The 25,283-nt window shown below is 40.7% G+C and overlaps 1 protein-coding gene across 1 annotated transcript in view; it reads left to right on the top strand.

Annotated features, from left to right (window-relative positions):
* Positions 1–2,341: 2,341 nt before the first annotated feature.
* vipr1b (vasoactive intestinal peptide receptor 1b) overlaps positions 2,342–25,283 on the top strand; it is a gene marked incomplete at both ends in the record, with an annotated part of 61,752 nt that continues 38,810 nt past the window's right edge. The window contains 2 exons of the mRNA XM_084048763.1: positions 2,342–2,414; positions 11,295–11,405. Coding sequence (XP_083904889.1) covers positions 2,342–2,414; positions 11,295–11,405 — 184 coding nt within the window. The remainder of the gene's footprint in view (positions 2,415–11,294; positions 11,406–25,283) is intronic.

Genomic DNA, 25,283 nt, shown 5'->3' with positions numbered 1-25,283 from the left:
GCAGATGGTAGCTCGCATCATGATGGAGAGCACACCGGTGGCTCGTGGGAGTGCCCAGATACGAGGCAGAAGCATGATGTGCAGGTCAACACAGGTCCATCACATGGCGCTCTGGGTGGTACTTTGCACACCGTAGTCGACGCGTTGTATGGCAAGTTGGGTATAATTGTATTTTCGTGTCACACTTACAGTACCATTAACATTGTTTACCTTTTTAAAGTGCCTTTAATGTCACGTGATGCACATCATTGCCGTTCATGTGGTGTTTTACTATGAACCCAAGGTACAAATATGGTCATTTCCTCAGCCGTGAATCACTCTCTCTACACTCTGCACCACAGCTTTACTGGCTGTTGTGTACTGCAGAATAACCTCTTTGAACCTCTTAGTCAAGGTGAAGCCTGAGGCCGATTTAAAAAAAATGCAAAAAATGAGTTTTCTGAAAAGAGGCTGAGAAATTAATAAATATATACAGCAACATCTAAAATGACAATGTACGGTTTACAGCAGGTCTAAATGGGTTAAGATACTGTCTAAATGGCGCCGTTTTAAAATGTCCATCCATCCAAATGGCATTTGTTAGTGGGAGGTTGTGCATAGTTCTCTTTCATTTGCTTTAAGACAATTCACCAAAAATCATGTGGGGTTTTATCATAATACAGTATGTTATTGTGTTTTTCATTCTATTTCGTTTTTTTCTTCCCTGCCCTGGTTTTATCATGGCAATGTTGGAACCTTATTTGCCCTGATGATGACGAAAGTCGAATAGTTGCCAGTAGCAAAAACATTTTGCACTGAGGCCATTGAGGCTGGGGTGTGCGACCGACTGTTATATTTTTCCTTTAGTTCATGGTCATGGCCAGCAGCACCTCACAATTTGTGCATTGTACCCATTTTGTCCCTTTTGTGTTGTTGTGATGTTAGAAACAGCCACCTGAAAGACAGTGATGTAATGCAAGGGCATGTAGAGGAATCCCATTATCTTCTGCTCTGTTTATGATAAGTTTTGTCATGACTCATGATCCACTTCATCATCTTTCTGTCATCTCTACATTTCCTGACGCCTTCGGACAGATGTTCAGAGAGCCCCGGAGAGGGCAACTTAATACAGGATTAAAGCGGCTCAGAATGTTGTTGTTCCATCTCACTACAATACATAACAATAATGCATACATACAATTTATACAGCGCTTTTCTTAAGTTCTCAAAGTCGCTACATCTTATTATTTGACGTGAGCAACGGGCTCAAGAAAAGTATTGCCGTGAACGACACAGATCAATATGACCCGACCCTGGACGAGAGCAAACCATCTCTGCATGCATATGATGTTTGAAATTAAAACGAATGAAAGAGCAGTGCTGGGTGGGTAGTCCATATCTGCAGAACGTGCGTTGTGCTCTTTTCAGTATGTGATTCTATGCGTACTCCTCCTGCCATGCCCTTTGCTTGTGTCTTATATCACTGTGGCCTCCCTGAGCCCTCAACCTCCATGGGAGGCCATCAATATTTTCTGCTGCTGCATGCAGACCACGTGGGCCTTTTTTGACCATATCTCTCACTCTCTGATGTATCTATTTATGACATTTTCCCCTGCCTTTTTCCTCTCTCTGTCTGTCTGTCTGTCCGTCTGTCTCTCTCTTTTTCTTTCTCTCTGTCTTTCTCTCTCTCTCCTGCTCTCCCTCCTTGACAGTTTTATCTCCATTGACCTTTTCAAGCTGCTCCCTGGTCTTACACTTCTTCATTGACCCGCAGGCTCTCTGCCAGCGACTGTCAGCTTGAGTTTGTCAGCGTGTGTTGACACAGATAGACAGTCACTGCAGCAGATTAGTCATTGGTCCACTCTGCACTTCAAAACCATTTGCATGATACCGTCTATATGTAGGGAGTGGAGATAGGGGCTCTTGGGGTTTTTCTTTGGTTATTTATATGTATTTCTATTTTGCATTTTTGTCCTGTCTACAGTTTAAGTTTGTTCATTATTGAGAAATCAATACAAATATTTGAAACATAGACCTACAGTGCAGAGTATTTCATATGGATTTAGTCGTGTTTTTTATTTATTTTTATTTCATTGCATTAGAACACATGACATTAACAGCATTAAGGATAGCCTATCTTTGTTCTATGTTTGTATATGTGTACTGTGTCCAGTCTGTTCACTTGTAAGAAGGGAAATCCTAGTACAGTACATGAGTGTACAACATCTGTTTTACATAAATGTATCAAAGAAGAATGCCAAACATTTGCAATGAAGCATTCATTTGGAACATAACTCACCTCACATAAATTAATTGTTTGTCATATTGTACTCTGCCTTTCCTGCAGGTGCTGTCAGTGCAGATGTGTGTGATGAACGAGATTGAGCTGGAGAAAGAGCGCTGTGGGAACAGTACCTCTGGGAACGTCACTTCAGGTCACTTTTCTACTCTCCTATTCTCACACTGTTAAGTATTTAGAAAGTTATATGGAAAAAATGAGGAAGCAGTGAAGCTTGATTTGTATTATTATTCATTTTCCCCACAGTGAATTAGCTTGTTGTTCCCAAGAAAGCTAATATAGGCGTACTGGAGCAAAACTGAAGTCTGGGAAGTGTGCACTAATTCATTTAACTTTTGTCCAGATTTAATTAAACTTTTTGTGTCCGCCAAGTTGGAGAATACAGTATGGTTCCAGTCCGTCCGTCCGTCCGTCCGCCCGCCCGTCTCTCCATGTGTCTGTGAACAGCTAATCTCCGGTACCGTTGGATTTATAGGTCGCCATACAATTAAATAAAAGACGTTCCCCTGAATTCCTTGGATCATGACACACCTCGCCACACAGTACAATATCAACAACTTCAGTACAGTAACAACACTGTTCAGTGTCAGTGAGTAAAAGGAAACACTGATAACTATGGTCTACTATGACTATGTTTGTTTACAGTAAGGCAGATAGTACAGTCATAAAGTAGACTATGTCTACTATGACTGTGTTTGTTTACAGTATGTTCTGCTAAAAGATAAAAAGCCCCAGGGGGCTTGCTTCCATTCTGGTTCATTGTACTCAATTCATCAACCCAGATTTGGCTCTAACAAGAGGTTAAATACATTTTCCTGCTATGCCACAAAAATGTGGAACGCCCTACCAACAGTCGTAAAGGAGTGTAAATCCCTATTCTCCTTCAAAACCACTCTAAAAGAGCACATACTGGTGGCTGCAAGATACTGGCCCCTGTAAAAGTCAAAGCCTAGTCATCCCCCCTTTTTGTTTTTGTTTTCAAACTGTTTATATGATGTTTTGCATATAGTGTGTATCGATGAATTGAGTACAAAGGACCGCAAGCCTTTGGCTTTCTTTCTCTTAGCAGACCTTGTATTGAACTGTACTTTACTGTGCTTTTCTTGCTAATAAAGTATTCAATCAATTTAACAAGACATATAACATAGTATATATATATATATATATATATATATATATATATATATATATATATATATATATATATATACATTATTACATTATTGTATTGATCTCAGAATGGACGTTACCCCCAAGTTATTAGTCTGCAGTGGACCGAGTGGTGCGACAGTGGGCTATCCTGGCTAATTAGCCAGGATAGCCTCCAGCTCCCTCCCAGTTCTCACCCACGCCACTCCTTTCACGCCGTCCAGTTTAGCACTGACGACGGAGCTGGAGTTCCCCCCCGCTAGGGGATTGCAAAGAAGAGGTTTAATTAACACTCAGAAATGTACAACGGGGTATGCGGTCTGGCACAGGGAGGAGGACGCCCCTGCCATGCAGAGTCTCGGGCACTCGAGGATGATAGCATCCCGTCCTGTGTTTCTTAAAATAGAAGCAGAACTAGTGAGATTTGGATTTCTTTGACAAACTTGGTACGTGGTCAATCTCTTTCAAGGCTGCTATAAGGGTGTCAACAGTGGTTTTGGCATGTGAGCGGCGTTCTCGCGAAGGCTGCATGCTAGGATATACAACCTGTCAGGAGGTATTCCTCATTTTTATGGCCGTTCCGTTTGTTTCTAGGAAGTCACAGAACACCGGGACACCATACTGTATGTATGACGCACAGCTACAAGCTTTGAATATAAGTATAGTGTTCTCACGAACCCACACACACATACATTAGACAACAGCTGTTAATCCATTTATTAGGGATGTGACCTTTGCAAGTGGCCTACAGTACCTTAGTTCCTGTCGCGGAAGCAGATAGGGAAGTGGAGAAATGATTGAGGGTTGTTGAACAGATAAGGATCAAAGCAGTGCCCACACGGACGGACATTTTGTCATTTTGTATGGTCACAATCATTATGTATAACAAATACAATGAGGGTGTGTACTTTTCTTTTTCTTTTTAAAGATATTTTTTGGGGCTTTTTCTGCCTTTATTGATAGGTGTGTGTGTGTGTGTGTGTGTGTGTGTGTGTGTGTGTGTGTGTGTGTGTGTGTGTGTGTGTGTGTGTGTGTGTGTGTGTGTGTGTGTGTGTGTGTGTGTGTGTGTGTGTGTGTGTGTGTGTGTGTGTGTGTGTGTGTGTGTGTGTGTGTGTGTGTGTGTGTGTGCCAGGTGCGCTTCATCAAAATGGTTGGGAAACACTGCTCTAGTCTGTCTAGCATAATGAATCATAGCCCCGTGTGGAAGATTGATTGACAAGTGCATGATATTATTGGTTCAAATTGGTTGGCGTCTGCTGATGTAATCACGCATGACATGGTTGTTTGCCAGGAAGTAGTACAGTAAATAAGATTTGACTTTTGATCTTTGAAAATATTTTCTTTTGGCATACATTGTCTATGTCTGCATTACCTGCTCTTAGGAAGTCTATTCAGCTCGTCTTTAAGAAGTGAAACTGCGCGGTCCTTAAGTTAACCGCTTAAACCTATAAACATTGCCAACAACAAACCAACAACAATCTGCTGGCAAGTGGCAACGTCCCACAGACAGTTTTTTAAATTCTTTTTTTGCAGATCTTCATTCACAGTTCAGGGTCTCACAATCAATCTCCATTATTCATTCCATTCATACATGTCCATTGTTGTTAGTGGTGTCGTCTTGTTGGGTTGTATATTCAGTCGATTTCTCCCATTTTTCAGTCTCTTGCGCCATAGACAGTTTTGAATAAAGGTTGGCTGAGGAGGTCAGTTTCATGTAAACAAACATCAGAGGTGACCAGCCTAGGCAGTGAGTGCTGATGTGCATGGCCGTATACATTACAGAGTCACAGCGCTATTTATGTCCAACCTGCCATTGTTTAGCTTGCTCATTTGAGAACAGCAAGATCGGTCACAGTGCAAAGCTCCACCCAATGGAGCAGACAAAGCCCATGGATGTTTACACCACAAGCCCACAACAGACACACACACACACACACACACACACACACACACACACACACACACACACACACACACACACACACACACACACACACACACACACACACACACACACACACACACACACACACACACACACACACACCACTGGATGAGCCTATGATGTTGATATTTGCAGAGGAGAAAATGAAAGGAGATCAGTCATACCGTATTTCATTTCTCCGTTCAATCGCTATGCTACCCCTGACAGAATATCCATATGTCAGCTCCACAGTGCATACTGTGTGTATGATATTACTTATGTATGTTTGATGTTGGGTCATCAAAACAAATATGTTATTTTCAGTGAGCATAAATGTCAAACCATGTGATTAACAGACACCTTATCTACAAAACGTATGCGACCTGTGATACAAGAGAGAATAATGGAATTGCTGTAGGCAAATGAGGTGAACAGATCACAAATATAATTCTGGCTGTGAGTATAAAGCTGTAAGTAGATAGGAGTTTACTGCTCAGAGCAAGTCTATAGCAGCTGGAAATTAACCACTATAGACGCACGTCAAGTTGAGTGCTTCGGTTTCTCATATAAAAATACAATATAAACTTCCTGCGCAACAATGAAACAAGACACACTTAACTGAATAGAAATATAGGATACAGTTAAGACCTCACCTTTTAAGGCGATGAAGACTCGTCATGCTCACTTCTGAAATGTAAGCTTTGAGGGCTCTCTAGTTAAGTTGCTGAACCTGCTGATAGCCCAATGTGTGCACATTTTGTGTGTTTTACTCAAATTATTACGCACTACGGCTGCAGTTGTTTCCTTTGATGTGTGTGTTTTATGAGAAAGTGGGGGTGCTCCTTCCATTCCGACATCTCGCCACTCCGACTAGTGGCTTCCGCGTGCGGTTAGGGTTAGGGTTAGGTATAGGGTTCGTTAACGTCGGAAAGGCAACATGTCGGAAAGGCGAAATGCACCCGTGAAAGTGGCATGTATGAGAGATTGAATTGGTATTATTTCATTTGAGGAGCTGAAATTGTATTAGGCTATTTGGAAAATAGCTGTGCCTCAGTCATGACTGTTGTAAACAACTTTGAACCAGGGAGTCGTTATGCATATTCTAACTGTTTGGTAGGCTACCTTTATAGCCTATATGAGCCTCTCAAAATACCCACATATTAGGCCTATGTCTTTCATACTTTAATGTTGTTTACACTTCGCACACACTAGCGTTGACTGGAATTTTTGAGACTGTGGCATATTGGTCACTGTTATTCTTCATTTCAATTATGTCAAATTATTAATATGAAATGTTGAAAAGACAGAAGCCAAATAAAATGAAGACATGGGAGTTGTGACGCTCTGAGAAGACGTGTTAGAGCTCATTATAATGGTTTATGTTTAAAGGGATATTTCACTTTCAAAAAAACTTTGGGTAATTTTATCGTCTACTCAGGCTTTTGTGAGCCCCCAGAACGTTTTTAAGTTGCTTGATTTAGTATTTAGATATTTGATAATCATTTTAACAGACACGCCCCCTTCTTATACAAACGCATTATAACTTCAAACTCCATTTTTAGCCTGTTAGATTCATCAAAAACACCCGTCCTTGGTTCTGCTGACTCACCCTGCCCTCCTAATACGTGAGGGGGCCGTGTTTTTCGATTACTTTTTTCATTTATTTTATTCTATTTTTTTATTGTATTTATTTTTTTTCATTTTCCCAAAAAAATATTAAAAATAAATGAAAAAAGTTATCGAAAAAACACGCCCCCCTCGCGTATTAGGAGGGCAGGGTTAGTCACCAGAGTTTGAAGTTATAATGGGTTTGTATAGGAAGGGGGCGTGTCTGATAAAATGAATATCAAATATCTAAATACTGAATAAAGCAACTTAAAAACTGACTAGGGGGTTCACAAAAGCCTGAGTAGACGATAAAATGACCAAAAGTTTTTTTGAAAGTGAAATATCCCTTTAAGTTGTAAAACGCCGTGTATTTAACTTTAACAGCAAATACTGTAACGGGGCTAGGTGTATGTAGCCAGCATCATTGGTTATTGGGGGAGGGGGGCCCAATTTAGAAAGGTTACCCCCACACCCATACTGTAATTCCTGTCTGCCAGTGTATCAGACTACATGAGGATACCATTTTCGCCACCAAAGATTTTCCAGTATTATGTCCTGGATAAATTACAGCCTTGTTGAACAGGAAGAAATGGGCTTTCATGGCACATGATACCGAGGGGGGCAAGGCTATCCGGATGGACATAAAAGAAGGCTCTGGTGGTGCATGGCCAAGGAGTGTTAATACCAAGACGGATTGGTCCAACTCCAGAGAGGTGTAGTTGGGGTTTAAGAGGATAACTTGTTACAAATAGTCCTGGTACAACACAAAGCAATTTGGACAGTCCTTTGTGCCAGTATCAAGGTCCACAACTAAACCCCCTTACATTCTGTTCTTGGATTAATGACTGCTGGACTCTCTGGCACATTTGTATAAGCACACTGGAATGTACACTACAGAACCATAACAGATGCCTGTTAAGGATAACTGCTGTAAACGTTTCATCGTTGATTGATTGTATTTACTCACTACAAGACTGGCGCCCGAAGGGGCCATGCATGTCATGAACGACGCAAGTCAGGAATATATGGTCATCATACATGTTGTGATGACCTCCCTGTCCTCCTTCCCATACTGTACTTTCTGTTGTCACCCACTTTTATTTGAATTTGGTAAAGATGCCTTCCGTCTCCTCCTCCATCATACTGTAAGTGCCATTCTGTTATCACATTCTTCCATATTATGGCTTTTGCCCACTTTCTGTGTGTCACTTATATTGGCTATGCGGCAAAAAAAACTTCCGCGGAGCTCTGCCATTCAGTTCAGCCGACGAGTCGGGTTGGCCAATCGGGCACTTACTGACTAAGCGGCACAAACGTGACATGACGTGACCAGATATTTGGTGAATTAATTGAAGGATATTCACTATTTATAGACCGTACATGAATAAAATTATCCATATAATATTTTTGTAGGTTGTAGGCTGGCTGACACTGTGTTTCAACTCATATCCTCTGTCAATTGTTTGTACATACGGTAGATAGATGTACGGTGTATGTTCATATTTACTGATGAAAGATTGTACATTATACTTCTGCTTTATTGATACATTGTTAACCCAGTGACTAATTGATCACATTGAAAAATATGGGTTGAATTATCCTTTTAAATGTTTGTTAACAATATTCAGGGGGTTTCCATAATTGAGACAGTTGCTACGTGATTGCTACACATTCAACAATCTGAGTGTCACCGCTTCCTGTATCCATCATTTCAAATGAAAAATCTCTCCAGCACACCAACACATAACCCCACTGGCATATCCAGTGGAGCTTAGGCTTACCTTGTGTTGTTTTATATTCAATACCTTTTTCCTTTCCAGACAAAACACATTAGCATTTTAATTGACCTTGTATATTATATGAATATTCATACCAGCAGGTGAACTATCCAATTGGATTTTTCTATGGGACACTGTTGATGCGGACAGCATATTCATTTTGGAACCTCTCATTAGAAAATGTGATATACTCGCTAAATGGAAATGGAAAGATTCATACAAATAAAAATCAATCTAATCAAATTCATAAAAAGTTAAAATTCTTCCTTGAGGAGGTGGTTTTTGCCTTTTTCAAAAAAGTGTTGTGCGCTACAGTATATGGGAGATGGAGACACCTTTGCCGAATACATTCTGACATATTTAGGAACATTTAACTCGCATGACTAGTACTATTGATTTTGTACTAAGAATAGGAACATTTTAAGTAAAAGCTCAGTGTAAGATGCCTTCTCCTCACATTTTAATCATATCAAAAAACAAAAAATGAAGGTGGTAGAACTGGTACAGTACCAATTCAAGTCGAAATTCAAGCACTATCTGTAACAAGTCGTTAATGAATAGTTTAGACATTTTGAAAAAACAACAAATTCAAAGTAACAATAAATAAAGTTTTCAAATTATTGTAGTGGAGAACAATACTTGAGTAATGTACTTAAGACTCCAAAACTCCATTATGCCTGTTCCCTATATTCATTGCTACAATATAGTGTTTGTTCAGTAACAGGGGTCTCCCTATCTCTCCAACCCGTTAGTAAACAGAAAATACAGAGAGAGAACTCATACAGGATACAGGATAAACAAGTGACATTGGAAGTGTTGACAAAAATAAATAATTAAAACTGATAAATGGGTACTCTATCCTGATTGGCTGAAATGGGCAACCTTTTGATAACCTTTTTTGCAACCTTTTTGTTCATTAAAGAGTGACAGGGAGACCCCTGTTATTGAACAAATGCTATAAAGTATTGATTACTATCTGAATATAGAGCTTTTAACCTTTTCACAAACCTTTTTCTTTTAATCAAGAAATATCACCACCATCATATATTGTAAAACAATATGGACGAAGGGAACAGTGACGTCACTTGATGGGTCTGATTTTGTACAATTTTCTTATGGATTTAAAGTGTACCATTTTCCATTTGTATGTGTTAATATGGTTAAAAGTGTCTCACGCCTCACGAGCGGCCTGCAACATTGTTTTGGTCTGATGGGCTCCTTCTGGTATGTCAACAATATTAGATAGCAGGTTAACCTCGATACCCCAACCTTGGTTGCCCAGGAAACTGAGCCATTCAAGCCATAACTTACGGCTGACGTGATGACGAAAGGCGTAACCCCACGCTATGTGTATAATTACTCTGTACTGTATCTCTGTTTGAACGTCGGAAGAATATATCTGGAACTATGCATGTCCAACGCTTATAAGATTTCTTCTCTGGAATAAACCCAAATACTGTTTTAACACGTTTCCTTCCTCCGTTTATTGATGTAATTAATTCTTATCTGACCGATAGATATGGACCAGTATTTACTAGGAAAAATAAAGCTATCATCACTACAGACCTGTTTGAAGCCACGTTTTCAGCAAATTCAAATCCACCATCTTGGAACTTCTGGTCCCGAAAAGCAACCGGAAATGAATGCTATTGGCTGGAAGGGCAGCAAGGGCGGGTCCTCACTCAGTAGAACCAGTAGAAGCCCTGGAAGCACACCCAGGCTATCATCATAGTAACTGAAAGAAGACTTTAAACTAGTGACTGAATGTGTAAAGTATTTATGACAATGATTACTAAGGTTATAAAATGTCAAAAGTGTCAAGTCCGGTCAAATCCCCATTGTAACAATGGCATGGTAATGGAGAGGGGGGGGGGGGGGTTAGCGACACCTGCTAGGCCATTAATGAGAACTGCAGGGAATTCGGCACTTCCTTACTGGCTTCATTTAAAAAAACTGGGATGCCGCCTGAATAATATGTCTCACCTGGGCGCCCGCTGGGCACGTACCACATTTAGGCTCTAATGCGTGTCGCTGGTTCGAATCCCGACCTTTGCTGCGTGTCACTCCCAGTCTCTTTCTCCCTGTTTTCATTTTTTTTTAAATATATATATATTTTATATACTACAGCATATATGGCTCATCTGACTGAAGAATTAATGCCACCTACTTCTTATCTCCAAGAACCAACACCAAATATTCACATAACAGACAGTAGTGAATAGAAACGTGACTGATTAGCATTCTTTTTTTTCTTTTTCTTTGGCGACATTTCAAAAGTTTACATAATGACATTTTATGGAAACACGCGCACGCAAACACACACGTACGCCACATCACTAATCATGTAGCACTAATGTTGCAATAATATGTTAACCATATTATTTACGATCGTTCTTCAGCACCATAACTCACACTCTGTGTGTGTGTGTGTGTGTGTGTGTGTGTGTGTGTGTGTGTGTGTGTGTGTGTGTGTGTGTGTGTGTGAAGTAGGCCTTTATGTCTGTCCTTGTGAATCAGTGAGTAATACTATGCTAATGGTAATGTTCTTTCCTGGCAGGTTGCCAAGGCATGTGGGATATCATTGCCTGTTGGCCATCTGCCAAGGTTGGTGAAGTGGTTACCATAACGTGCCCCAATTACTTCAGCTATTTCAGTGACAACCACAAAGGTAAACCGTTTTTGTTGTTGTTCTCAGTTCTCAGTTAAAAGAAAAGCTGGTTTGATTCACCTTTCTTTCACTTTAAAGTGAGATCCCATGTTCAGTGTCTTCTTTCCACTACATTGTGGTTGGAAACAAAAAGTAATAAAAAATAAAACCATTCATAATTACGATCATAATGACATGCATTTCTATTCAACCAGAAATGCGCAGCTTTTGTGGCTGCGCAATGAGCTATTCAAATGGTAACAATTGAGCAGTATTTTGGAATATTCGTAAAAACCTTAGTAGTAGTTTGTATAAAAAGATGCAGGCAATTGAGAGAACCAAGGGGAAATGCATTGGTTGGGCTCAACAAGATATTTAGGTTAATAAATCTGCCCTTTCCTAAGCCAAGAGAACACAATTGGTAAACATGTTGTAAAACCAACTGTCACAGACTCTCAGATTGTGTCCGATTGTTATGACTAAATATGGCCCTTTTGCTCTTACTTCATACTTGGGGTGTAAGAGCAAAAATGGCAGCTGTGTGAATATGGTCAATTACAATGAGACATCCTCTTTGCTGTGTGCTTGCGGGGTACGTGCCCTCACAATCACTCTCTGTAGCTTTGTGAATGTGAAAGAGAAGATTATACTGTAGAGTACATTGTGTATTGATCTAGATGTAGACTAATTAAATGCTCGTTAGGCAGGAGTAGATGTGCGTTTACAGGTTAGAAAGTCCTTTCCTGAATCGACCCTCTCTACTTCCATGTCTCCCATTTTCCCTGGTCTGTCAACTCAGTGACATCTTCAAATTCTTGCCTTTTCTGTATAGGGTCACTGATATCAATCTATAGGGTCACTGATTTCTAAAGGATAAATCATTTTTGCTCTTACAGTGTGTAAACACTCTCTACATTGTGTAAACATGCTATGATAAGGAATGGAACCCCTCTGATCATATTAGATAAAAGTCCTGGCACTGATCGGTCGAGTGGTTTGTGAAGCTCCAGAAAACGGAAACGACACACACAGACCCTCTCATAAACGGAGCGTAAGGACTCTCATAAGGACTTGCTATGAACGCCGTAAAAGGTCTAGCTTTGAATGATGATCTATGAATAGTGTGTGAATTACTGTATATAAATGCCAACACATCAGTTGTTAGTTTAAATGTCTTGTGAATTCCATTAACATTATAACGTGACATGAACATATTCTGTTATTTCTGCCCAAAATGTTGCTTCGGGTATCCTTGTTATAGTCTTGAATGTGATTATGTTGCTTGCTTAGTGTTGCTGTTCAATTGATGCATCTCAGTTTTGCCAATTTGACTTTCATTTGGAGGAACAGTAGTTGCCAGTCTGGTATTTTAGCATAATCAGCTTGTGAGTTTTAACAATAAAACAAATTGTGCTGGTGCTTACCATTACGGTGTCTGGATGACTGGGCTTTATGTAATTAATTTGTTTTCCATTTTCACTTTCTAGGGACAGTGAATTTGTATTCATAGTCCTGTGAGATCTTTATTTACCTAGAATGAGATATTGCAAATGTGGAAACTACTGAGTGAAAAATTGCATCTACCTTGTGCATCATTGATAAAGAAGTTTGGTTACTTTGTGATTTATGGATATTGAAAAATCCTGCACGTAGATGCTTATTTTGTGTTCAATGTCCTCAGTCACTTCGTCCTGAAGATTATTTGTTGATTTGATGAGAGGTTTGGGGTTTGGCTGAAACTGAATCGGTTCCTGGCTAAGACAAAGATGCATGACCCATAAAGACGGGGTTTTTGCATAACAATGAATGGCTGTCTTAGTATTCATTATATATGTTCTCGAGATGTGATTTAGTTCACAATCCAATACAAAAAATACAAAAAAGAAACAGGTGAAATTACAGGGCTAGCAACATTATGTTGTTAGCCCTGTAATTTAACCTGTTTCTTTTTGAATTTCAGTTCTGGTATTTTTTTCTCCCTATATGTCGTTATCATCTTCACAATCAACTCCACCAATCGCTAGACTAATTTGCCCTTTTTGATTTCTGTCAGGTTGGGTTCCCACATTATTGTTGACTGACACGGATCTCTCAAGTGAATTGAATGAATGACAACCGGAAGTGATGCCCATAATTTGCGCACTCTCGTTTCCACATTAAGTTCCCTAGGAAACTCGTGGATAATAATAATAATAACTTTATTTATGTAGAACTTTTCAAAACTTACAAAGTGCTGCTGAACAGCAGTTGGAGCATAAAATATATAAGTAAGGTAAAATAAAACATACACGTTAAAGAAAAAAAGCATAATGGAATAACATGGTTAACAAGTAAGTTCATTCTGACAAGCAATAAAGAAAACACATTTAAGCAAACTAAAAGGAGACCAAAAGAACTTTGGTCTCGTTGCCCACATCAACAAACAGATACAGACATACGCAACACAATTGTGGCAAATGAGGTGATCTTGGCCGGGAAGGCCTTCCTGAACAGATGTGGGTAGGGCGTTCCATAGCCTAGGTGCTTGTACGGCAAAAACCCTTTGTGACTAGGCATGTCTTGGGGACCTGTAGGAGGGCCTCCTCTAAGGATCTCAGACTGGATCATAGGGAGGCAGCAGGTCCGTAAATGTACTGGGGGCAAGACCATTTTGGGCTTAAAAGTATCTTAAAATCTCAATTCTCAATAGTTCACTGCTGATCCCTACTGGGGATCAGCAGTGAACCTGTCAGCCTACTTTCCATTCAATAAAGGCAGAAAAAGCCCCAATAAAATATCTAAAAAATAAATTAAAAAAAGGACAAAAGGCATCACCTTAAGTTGACTGTAAATTCAAGAGGATGCATTTATTGCCATTTCAGTGGCAGCGTGGACCCCGGCCAACGTTACTTAAAGGAATTTCATCACATGCATACTGTATGATTTCACACCCATTCAAGATGCCGTCTTCTCAGGAAAACTACCATGCAATAACAATGAACACCCATCCATCTCCTGTCTTTTTCACACTTATTTTCACAGTGTTAAGGCAGTGGCCCATAACCGCTCAGGAGACTGCTTCCTATCCTTGGGGATTAGGTCTGGGATGCCGCCTGACTGAACTTCTCCTGCCTGCCACACTATCATGGCACACTTGGTGGCTCACTTAGCCAACCATCCACACATAAACTGCTGTCTGTCAACATTTTCAGGCCCACATTGCGCGCACACACACACACACACACACACACACACACACACACACACACACACACACACACACACACACACACACACACACACACACACACACACACACACACACACACACACACACACACACACACACACACACACACACACACACACACACACCTCACAGAAACAATGCTGAGCCATTGAGCCTGAACTGCACAAACAACTCTCTGACTTGGAGCTCTTTCTGGCGTAATAGTTATTCTGACACAGAAAACACACGGCCAGACTGGTGTACTGCTGCTTGGAGAAGTGTTCTGGGTACAGATAGTGTTGGAGTGACAGATGGTGCTGGAGTGACCAATGCTGTCACACTCTGACAGCCCCTGTACCGAGTCAGCCTCTAGTCTGGATGGCCCACCAGGTGCATGGGGCTGCAGGTGGCAGTAGCCACGTTCAGTGGTGTAACTTAACTAAGTACATTTACTGAACTGCACTTAATTGCACATTTTGAGTTTACTGGAGTATTTCCAATGTTCTGTTCTTTTACTTCTACTCCACTACATCTCAGAGGCAAATATTATACTTTTACTCCGCTACAATTATTTGAAAACTTTTTGATACCAATACTTTTGTGCTTGTACTCAAGTTAATTTTTAATTCCTAACTTTCATTTGTAACAGAGTATTTCTACATGGCAGTATTGACACTTTTACTTAAGTAAAGAATGTGAGTACCTTTTCCACCACTGTCGCATGGCTTTTAGATTTTAGGGCCCTATTTTGGGCGAAGTTGCTATACCCAGCACTATTTGGGGATTTAGCATGGCGCAAGGGGGGCGTTCCCGTGCAAAAGTTGCTATCTTCCGACACCAGCCTTAGCCCTAAAACGCCTGCGCTAACTGTTACATTATGCATAGGTGTGGTTTTGGAGTTACATTAATAAAACACTGTGCCAGATGCCATTGCCTTTTAGAGAAGGCATGCGCAAGCTGTTATGCCCAGTGGAATCTTACGCTCTCTCGCTCTTTGCCCATGGTCATGGAAGAGCGAAATTGCCACGGAATAAAATTATGTTTGATACACAGAATTATCATTCACACATTGCTGGTTATAGAGAACTGGTCCTGCAGATTCCTCCTCTACAACATCAGGAGGATTCGCCCCTTCCTCACGGAGAAAACAGCCCAGGTGCTCATCCAGGCTCTTGTCATCTCCCGCCTGGACTACTGCAACTCCCTCCTTGCTGGTGCTCCGGCATCAGCCATCAGACCTCTGGAGCTTGTTCAGAAAGCTGCGGCTCGTCTGGTGTTCAACCGCCCCAAGTTCTCCCACACAACTATCCTTCTCCGTTCTCTGCACTGGCTCCCCGTAGCAGCTCGCATTCAGTTTAAAACCCTGGTGCTAGCCTATAGAGCAGTGAAAGGAACAGCTCCTTCTTACCTCCGGGTTTTGGTCAATGCCCACACCCCTGCCCGACCACTCCGGTCTGCCACCTCGGGGCGACTGACTCCCTCGCCACTCAACGGTCCTTCTGGTCGATCGACACGGTCACAACTTTTTTCTGTTCTGGCCCCACAGTGGTGGAATGAACTTCCCACTGATGTCAGGACAGCAGAGTCACTGCCCATCTTTCGCCGCAGGCTGAAAACCCACCTCTTCAGGAAACACTATCCTTCCTCTTTGCCTGGCCTACTTGTTGTTAACTAGTTGTACGAACTCTTGTTTTATTTTTGTATTGTTTTATTGGATCTTGTTTAGTCGATACACTTATTTGTTTTAGCTCGTGCTCATTTGATTTTGCCATTTTTGTCTCATCTGTTTAAGAAAGTAGGTAGCTGATATATTGCACTTTTACCTTAGCGCTAGGTATACTCTTGGTTGCTTGTTTTTGCAGGAAATGTACTTAAAACTTCTGGTGATTAGTAGTTTTCGTTCCCTACCTATGTTGAATACACTTATTGTAAGTCGCTTTGGATAAAAGCGTCTGCTAAATGACTGTAATGTAATGTAATGTAATGTAAATTACAGCAATCCCTTGTGTTCTGGATTAATTAAACAAAATGGTCTGGTGTGGTTATAGCAAACGGAGATCAAACAACATTTTATTTGTCTTTGAAAAGCTTAATTGGCAACTGCTGATAAAAACACAATCCATTCTTTATTTCCTGCGCAATAGATTAAAAGTGAAGTGTGTAATTTGGAGCAAATGGCATTGCGCAGAACAAATTCTCTTCTTTGAATAGACATCATCTTATATAAACACAATTGACACAAGGAATTGACACTCACTTCTGCTGATTATAGGAAAATGTGTGTGTTTTCACACACCCAGCACCTACGTTGGATAATTGTCTCTCACCCCTGTCTGTCTGTGTGACAGTGTATGTGTGTTTGTGTGTCTGTCCGTCTGTGAGCTGATAATCTCCGGCACCATGGGACCGATCGGCATGAACCTGTGCACGCACACTCCTTGGAGGCCAAGGAAAAAACGTCTGCCCCAAATTTCTCACATCGGCCTGTTATAGCGCCACCAGGAGACATATTTTAACTTTACTCCAACAGATTTTGTCCAAACATTTAGCAAATCAGTAGGCTACACATGATCTCTGTAGGCCTAGTCATGTGATCAAGACGGATCTGTCCGATTTTTCATATTCCATCCTGATTGGCTAAGATTGGCTTCCAAAGTTTGCAGGAGTGTCCCGTGTTGAACAAAATGTCTCAAATCATGAACGCAGCATTTGATTGCCATGAAACTAGGCCAAGGAAGAAATGCTATTGTACATTTTTTAAATCTGCCTCATGGTGGCACTCTAACGGCCAGATTCACATTATGGCCTATAATTTATAATATAGTCGTAGGTCACACAAAAACGCAACTCCCCAAATAAGCCACGCCCATTTCCACCTGTCGAGTGTTCCGCTATGTTGTGTTTTTTTTGGTCGCAAAACGTTTTTGCTACAACCCCCAACGTTTTGGTCCAAACCTCACTCAAATTGGTACACCGTATCCCTGTTGTCATGTGATCAAGATGCATCTGTCGTATGTCTCGGGATTCCATTCCGATTGACTTCGATTGGCTTTCAAAGTTGGCAGGAGGGGCTCATTTTGCACGAAATGCCACAAGCATCTGATCGGTGAGAAACTTTGAACGCACACTCCCAGTAGGCCAAGGAAGAACCTCCACCCCAAATATTTCAAATCATCCTGTTACAGCATCACTAGGAGGCCGATTTTTGCAAAACACGGATTCCAAACATTGCTGGCCCACAATAACTTATCTGGCCTGGCTGAGACCTGTGCTCCAAGGAACACATTTGTCTAGTTACCAAATGTACCTGTCATAGACTCATCTGTGTGCCTGTTGGTCTCAAAATGAGGTATGCTCTGGTGCATTATTGGCGCATTACTATCTTACGTACAGCGAGACATTTCAAAATGCTATTGCACCTTCATCTGTGTGCCTGTTGGTCTTAAATGAGGTGTGCTGTGCTCTGGCACATTATTGGCGCATTACTGTCTGAAGTGCAGCGAGAAATTTCAAGATGCTATTGCACTGTATTATAATAATAATAATAATACCTCAAATTTTTATATAGCTTTTCTGAGTACCCAAAGACGCTTTACATGGGGGGCATGAGAAAACAACAAATAAGAAAATAAAAAACTTTATCAGGGGGAGAAAAAACACTAAGGCTAAGGAATAAAATGGGGAGGGGACTTGACGTTTGAGGAGATCGAAGCGGTAGGGGGGAGACAGATTTTCCCAAAATTTTAATCACACATTCAGGCGCCTCTAAACAACGCAGAGCCAACAGTGATTTCACTTCCACCCATATGGGGAAACACGGATGCTACAAATGCCACTGTTTGTTGCAGAAACATGATTTCCCCAAACCATATTAGCCACAAATTGTTTTGTGAGTCATGTGACAAGGACCGTCAAACAGGCTTTTGATACATAGCCTATACTGTTTGCCTGAAATTCCACTCACAAAATTGTGGGTGGGGGCTATTTCTTACAAAAATGGCATATCATGAACACAATATCCAATCATACCCAAATTTGAATCGCATATTGAGGGTCTTCTATACCAGTGGTTCTCAACCTGTGGGTCGGGGTCACCAACCAACCAAGCCACCCGCGGTTCTCAAATATGTTTGACACCGAATCAAACGTTTTATGGTCATGATTCATCAGGAGGAGCCTGGATGGCTTGGTTCCAGGCTTAAAGTAATTAATATCAATATTTTCGGAAATCTCTATGGGCTGAATGAATTGACTTTCTATCTGTGGAACCAGAGCTGGTAAACAAAACTGCTATGCTCTGTTGTGTGATGAAATAGCAGGCCCTATTTATTCATCATGATATGCCTTGTCGAGAATTTAAAGTATGCCTCTTTTCCCTCAATATCACATCATTCCACCCCATCATTCTCCACACAAGTTGAACAATCATTACCTCCTCTAATCCCATACGTGGCTGGGTTATTTCGGCATAAACTCTGTCTGCTGCCAGGTGCTCCCTACTTCATCATATATATATAAGCTTGCATAATCCTTCTACCTCTGTGGCCTGCATAACTTCATCCTAATTTAAATAAATATGAGGATTCAAACAGTAGTGATTTGGTTGATGGAACCACCAGTGAGCGAGGACTCGTCCTCTGAGATTTTAAAGCGGCATTGGCCTCCTGATGATGAAAAAAGCATGTACCTGATTATAGTTTTGCTTATTAATTTGCATTTATCGATAGGAAAGTTAGAGGAAGAAAGCACACTGATACCTTTTATCTAACAGCACTTGATTATTTATTGAGCCTTTGGTTCATGGTTCTGTGCTTACAAATACGAGGGATTTATTCATATTGGGCCTCATTCAGCAATAAATTCGTAAGTTGTCTTCTTAAATTTCTTCCTAAGTGAATTCCTAAGAGAAGTCGAGTCAGATTCATGAAACGTTCTTAAAAGGCAGAATTGCTCGTAACTATGTTCTTGATGATGATGAATCACAATCCTCGTAACTTGAAAGTGTGTGCCAGTTAATCCTAATTACAATAGGGAGCCTCCCCACCAATCCCCATATAAGGCATGACTGCATGGCTCTGCCTGCAGTCACACCTGTGTGTGATTGCTGCACACAGAAATCACAGGAAATCACACAGAGAAATAAAGTTGAGAGAATGAAGTAAAGAATACCTAAACTAAAGATGGTGGAACACCAGACTCCAAACATAAAAATAAATAAATATTTCTGTGGAGGTACTTCTGAAGTGAACAGCAAATTATTGTATTTAATTAATGAATGTATTTTATTATTTCTCTCACATTAATCAACCATATCACCACTCGACATCAATGTAAATTTGCTGAAATTAGCTGTAAATGTTATCCATATTTCATGTTCAGGAGTAGCGTTAGTAGTCGATATAAAACATTTTAGTACTGAAAGCTGGTGGGTGGATATAGAGGGTCTTTAAGGTAGCAGCTGCTTGGTATGTAATGGGGTGGAAATAGGGGTGTGGTGGGTGATATGGTGGTGCAAGGAGGGGTGTAGGGGGCTGTGTGGGGTATGGGGATGGGTGTGACGGGTGGGTATAGGGGGGCTTTCAGGTAGGAAGGGGACTTGAAAATGGGGGTGTGGCGAATGTCGGGATATGGGGGTGGGAGTATTGGGGGGCGATGAGGGTGGGTTGGGTGGGGGGTTATGGGGTGGGTATGGGGCTTGGGCTTCAACTCAACCGGGTCTGTTTGGGTTAGATGCATTTGGCTGCAGACCCCCACCTGAAAATATTTTCTGCAAGGGAAATGTTTTCAAGATTTATCAAAATGTTTCGAAAATAGTCGATCTACAAGTTCAAAATTGCCAGTAATGGGACGCGTTGTGAGCTTGTAGATCAGCTATTTTCAAACAAAGTATAAAATAGGGTTAAAGTGATTAAACTGGTTCCTCGTTTGCTGTGGACCCCCTGGAACAGCTTCAAGGACCCCTGGGGGTCCCCAGACCACACCTTTGAGAACCTTTTTTGCTCTAAAGATATGATAAAAATATTATTGTAATTTAAATCCTATATTATACAACTGTAGAATTGAAGAAACTTCGAGAATTAATTATTTTTGCACAAACATATCACACTTAAGAACTCAAAGGCCACCCTAAGAGTGCTCTCTAGTATGCGACTATGCGTAGATTTCTTCTTAACTTAAGAACAAATCACAGCTAAGAAAACATTTGTGAATGCCAAAATCTCTTTAAAAACTTCTTAAGTGGGTCTAAGAACAAATTTGTTCGTAAGTACGGTTCATGAATCGGGCCCAATGTTACTGCAATTGTCTACTACTGTTACTGTTATTGTCGTGTTGCCTTCCAGGAGAGCAATCTCCATTCCGACAACAAGGATAGCTTTGAAAGATTTGCAAATGCACAAGTCAAGATTCGTATAATTGTGGTCAGGGTCTGGTCCTGTTCTGCTGTGGCATTATGCTCTGTTGCCAAATCGCCTTGTGTAACAGTGAAAAGAGTTAGGCTATAAGTAGTGGGGGCTAGATGAATCACAGGAGCAGATATGAGAGATTGTGTGATGGCTTCTGTATTTGCTTTGTCCTCCAACTTACTGTCAAACTCTGAAGCCAATTCAATGATGAATCATCTGCCGAGGTTAAGAAATTCTAATATTGAGGTTCAAGGTTTGTATGACAAAAAAAGCAAAATGTCTGCAATTCTGGCATGCTGTGTGAATATGGTTGTTGACACCTCTGAGGTCAATGTTCTCCTTTCGTTTCAGGCTTGAGAATGAAAATTTGATAATGGGCATTCCTTGGTGGCAACAACTAAAGCCAGTCTGACCAAGCCAGAAGCTATATCTCTTTACTCTCTCTCAGAGGACTGAATCTTCTATTATGGAAAATATTAATATCCACTCAGGGTGAAGTGTAGACATTTTATTGAGGAAGCTTCAATCATAAAAACATCATTACAGCATACTGTAGCCCCAGGCCAGGAGGCCTGGACTCCACACCCCTCTAGCCCCCAGCAGGGCAAAAGCACACAACCAAGTACCAATGCCTAACCCTTCTTATACACAGAGATGTTATCCTAAATGGTCATTGCTATACTAAGTGGTAGTACAATAACGCTGACTGGTTACGTTAAGAGCGTCCATGGTATATATACTAGGATGTACAGGCTTTTTACACTTATGGACACCATCGATGGTATTGCTCGATCAAAAGACCCCTGCTCGAAAAGACCCCTGCTGTGAAGTTAAACCTCTATGCTTCACATACAATTAGATAGAACAGAAATGATTTTGAACAGATAGGCATTCTAAAAAATGTATTATACTTCACAATTGCAGGCTCTGCACTACCCTTGTGCCTGTATACACATTACACAGTCGAATCCCCAGTGTTAATTTAACTCTTGGATGTAAAAGGTGACCCAAATGGATCCTTATTGTTCTCCTCCACAATGTATCCAGCATGTCTGTTGCTGTATTCTTCATGATAACTTTCTTGCTTAAACTTTAGGGTCATATGAATCTCTTCAAGTTTAAAGTATACCATCAGAAACCATATAGGCATCTATAGAAAGTAATCACATTTCTGTTGAAGAGCAATCTGAGCAGTCCCATTTTCCTGTCTTCAAAAAGCCACTTTGAAGGGCAATCATGCGCTGGACATGTGATTTACCTGTGGTTCAGTTCAGTCCCTGTTTAACATTTAAATTGAAGGTTTGTTTTCCAAATGGATTCTTATCAGCCAATTTAAATTTAAAATAATGGGCCCTGAAGGAGTCCAAAAATGAACATAATCAGTCACTGATTGACACTAACAGAAGCCCAAATGTATGAAAATAAACAGTCACAAAGTCACTGACAATGACAAAGGCACAAACACATGGATGTAAAAGCCAGAGTGTGGTCTTGCGTGTGGCTCTGACTCTAGACCCAGCCTCACTGCAACTGAGAGCACAACATTCTTCATGTTTTGGGTCATTTTATCTTTTATCTTTATCTCAGGCTTTTGTGAGCACCCTAGACAGTTTTTAAGTTGCTTGATTCAGTATTTGGATATTTGATATTCATTTTATCAGACAACAAGCCCCCTTCCTATACAAACCCATTGTAACTTCAAACTCCATTTTAATCAATCATGATAGATTCATTGAAAACACCGTCCTTGGTTCTGGTGACTTATACTGCTCTCCTAATAAATGAGGGGCCATGTTTTTTCAATCACTTTTTTCATACTTTCTTTCTATATTTTTGGGGGGAAAAATTAGAAACAAAAATAAAGTGGGGGTGCTCACAAAAGCCAGAGTAGACGTTAAAATGACCCCAAACAAGTTTGAAAGTGAAATATCCTTATAACTAGTTTCCCACTGTGCTGCAGGTGCGCCTGTGAGTTGACAGAGCCTGTCACCCTCACCCACAGACGGCACTTAGATCACGCCCCGCTGCCACACATGTCAACTACATCTAACATCGTTTAACACACAGCATATCATTCACACATTAAGGTAGGTAGTCATGGATGAACTGAGACAGCATTTAGATAATGAACTGAACTGACTGAGGTTGTTTGTTCAAAAAGTACTTGAGGGGACAAATTATCTCTGAGCCTGAGTTCGTAACCTCGGTCGGTACATTACTGTATGCTGCTGTTCTGGTATAAGGTGATATTGATTGTGTCGTTGGGAAAATGTAAAAAAAATACTACTTTGAAGTTGTTTGAACTAATATATTATAATAATAATATTATTATATATATCGGTAGGCCGAAAATATCAGGTAATAAGAATGCACAGTTTTGCAAGTCTGCGTTTGTATTCAGAATCAGTTACTGTATAACAGATGTAAGGTAAACAATTCTGAAACTTGTATTGTAATATCGGTATAGGTATCGGTTGATTTGATCGGAATCGGACAACATTTCAATATCCTGTATTGGTAATAGCTTTCCCCTTTTAAAGTACCCTGGTCTTCTACCCTTACATCATACAGTCAAGTTGTATCCCAGCTATGTTGCTGGAAACTTTATGGAGTTTGTTTTATTACTCACCGTTTTCTTAGCTTTTTTTGTCTCCCCAATTTAGTTTTTTTTTTGCTCCGCACACATTTCTGTGTGGTGTCACTGCTGTTGTATCCTACTGGCTCACCTGCCCCATACCCAGAAGGACACTACCAACACTACCTGCTGACAGGTGCCACCCCAGCCCGTAGGAGTACGTGTAGTGACTAATATTACCCTCCCCGCCCGGCTTCCCTCACCCGACGGGCCAATTGTAATTGTGTAGACGTTCGACAAAGTCGGATACACCGTGGTGGATTCTAACCCCCGGACTCCGCGAGGGTGGGCAGCTACTTTACCACTGCGCCACCAAGCACCCTTTATTACTCACAGTTAATGAACCATATCAGGCAACAAAACAAAAAGTCAATGCACTGCACTCTCTACAAAGAATCGGTAGAAAATGCCCTGAGAGAGGTGACTACATATATGTTGCCCCAATGCAATGTTCCCACTGAATTAGAGCTGACAGATTATGCTATTAGCAGCAGTAATAAGCTGCTGTGTGGGCGATTACTGAGGTTTACTGCTTCTCTGGTTCTTGACAACCAGTGTGGACCAGACAAATGGTGTTGTTGACCCCATATGTTGTGTGGCTTTCTGCTTATGAAGAAGGATTTGGAAAAGGGGGCTATGTCAATATTATCGGCCAAAATACTAAGCAGCCTCTATTAGTGGGAAAGAATTGAAGTGGTTGAGGGAATTACTTCTAGTAAGGAGTCAATTTATTCTGATTTAAGAAGGTAGAGTACTTTGTTTTTCCAACATTGTTTTTCTCTCTAGCATGAGTCTAAAGGAGACGCATTGTAATTGATGTGTGCTTAGGGGTGCTGCAACATACTAGCATACTTTTACATTAAGCTGCCTCACACTACAGAAACAGGAGATGGACTCATAGACTTGCGTATGGGCCACATGGCTCGGGAACCGTTGGTACCCAAGGCTACTTACTAGGGCATTCACGAATAGTGATTTTTAGTATTCGAATTATTCGACCTATAAGTATTCGAATATTCGATTAATCGATTTGATTATAAAAAATAAAATAATAAAAAAATAAAAAATACAAAAAATAAAAAGTTTTTTTTTTTTTTTTTTTTTTTCAATGACATTGATGACTGGACTCAAGGAATGCGAGTTGACGTCACACCAGAGCTTACAGCTGCGTGTCTGCTGCAGAAAAGCCACTAAAAATATAAATAATAATCGAATAGTGGTTTGATAGTCGAATAGTCGGTTTGATAGTCGAATATTCGAATATTCGATTATTCTGTTAATGCCCTACTACTTACTGGGTGTTGTTAGGATCTTGAGACATTGGGGGCTTAGCCCAATGTCTAGAATGCCATTGTAACTGTAGCATTATGATTTCCATCCACTGGGACAAAGGGTGAAAATTGGAAACACTAAATAGAATTGCTGTCCACTGACTTTCGGTCATACTGGCCCTCATCAATCTAATGTAGGAACCAGCGCAGATCCGACCACAGAAATCATTTCACGGCAGGGTTCACGTATGATTAATGAAACGCTCGTGTCTCGCCAGTCACAGTGTAAGAATGGTGTTGTGTTGATAAATGTGGCAGCTGAAAGTCATTTAAATATCACACCTTTCCGAGGCCCCCGCCCTACCGTTTATCACATGCAGA

Source organism: Gymnoscopelus microlampas (genome assembly GCF_963454915.1).
Source record: "Gymnoscopelus microlampas genome assembly, chromosome: 22".
Lineage (NCBI taxonomy): Eukaryota > Metazoa > Chordata > Actinopteri > Myctophiformes > Myctophidae > Gymnoscopelus > Gymnoscopelus microlampas.
The sequence above is the reverse complement of the archived record's forward strand: the minus strand, read 5'-3'. Positions and strand labels throughout refer to the sequence as shown.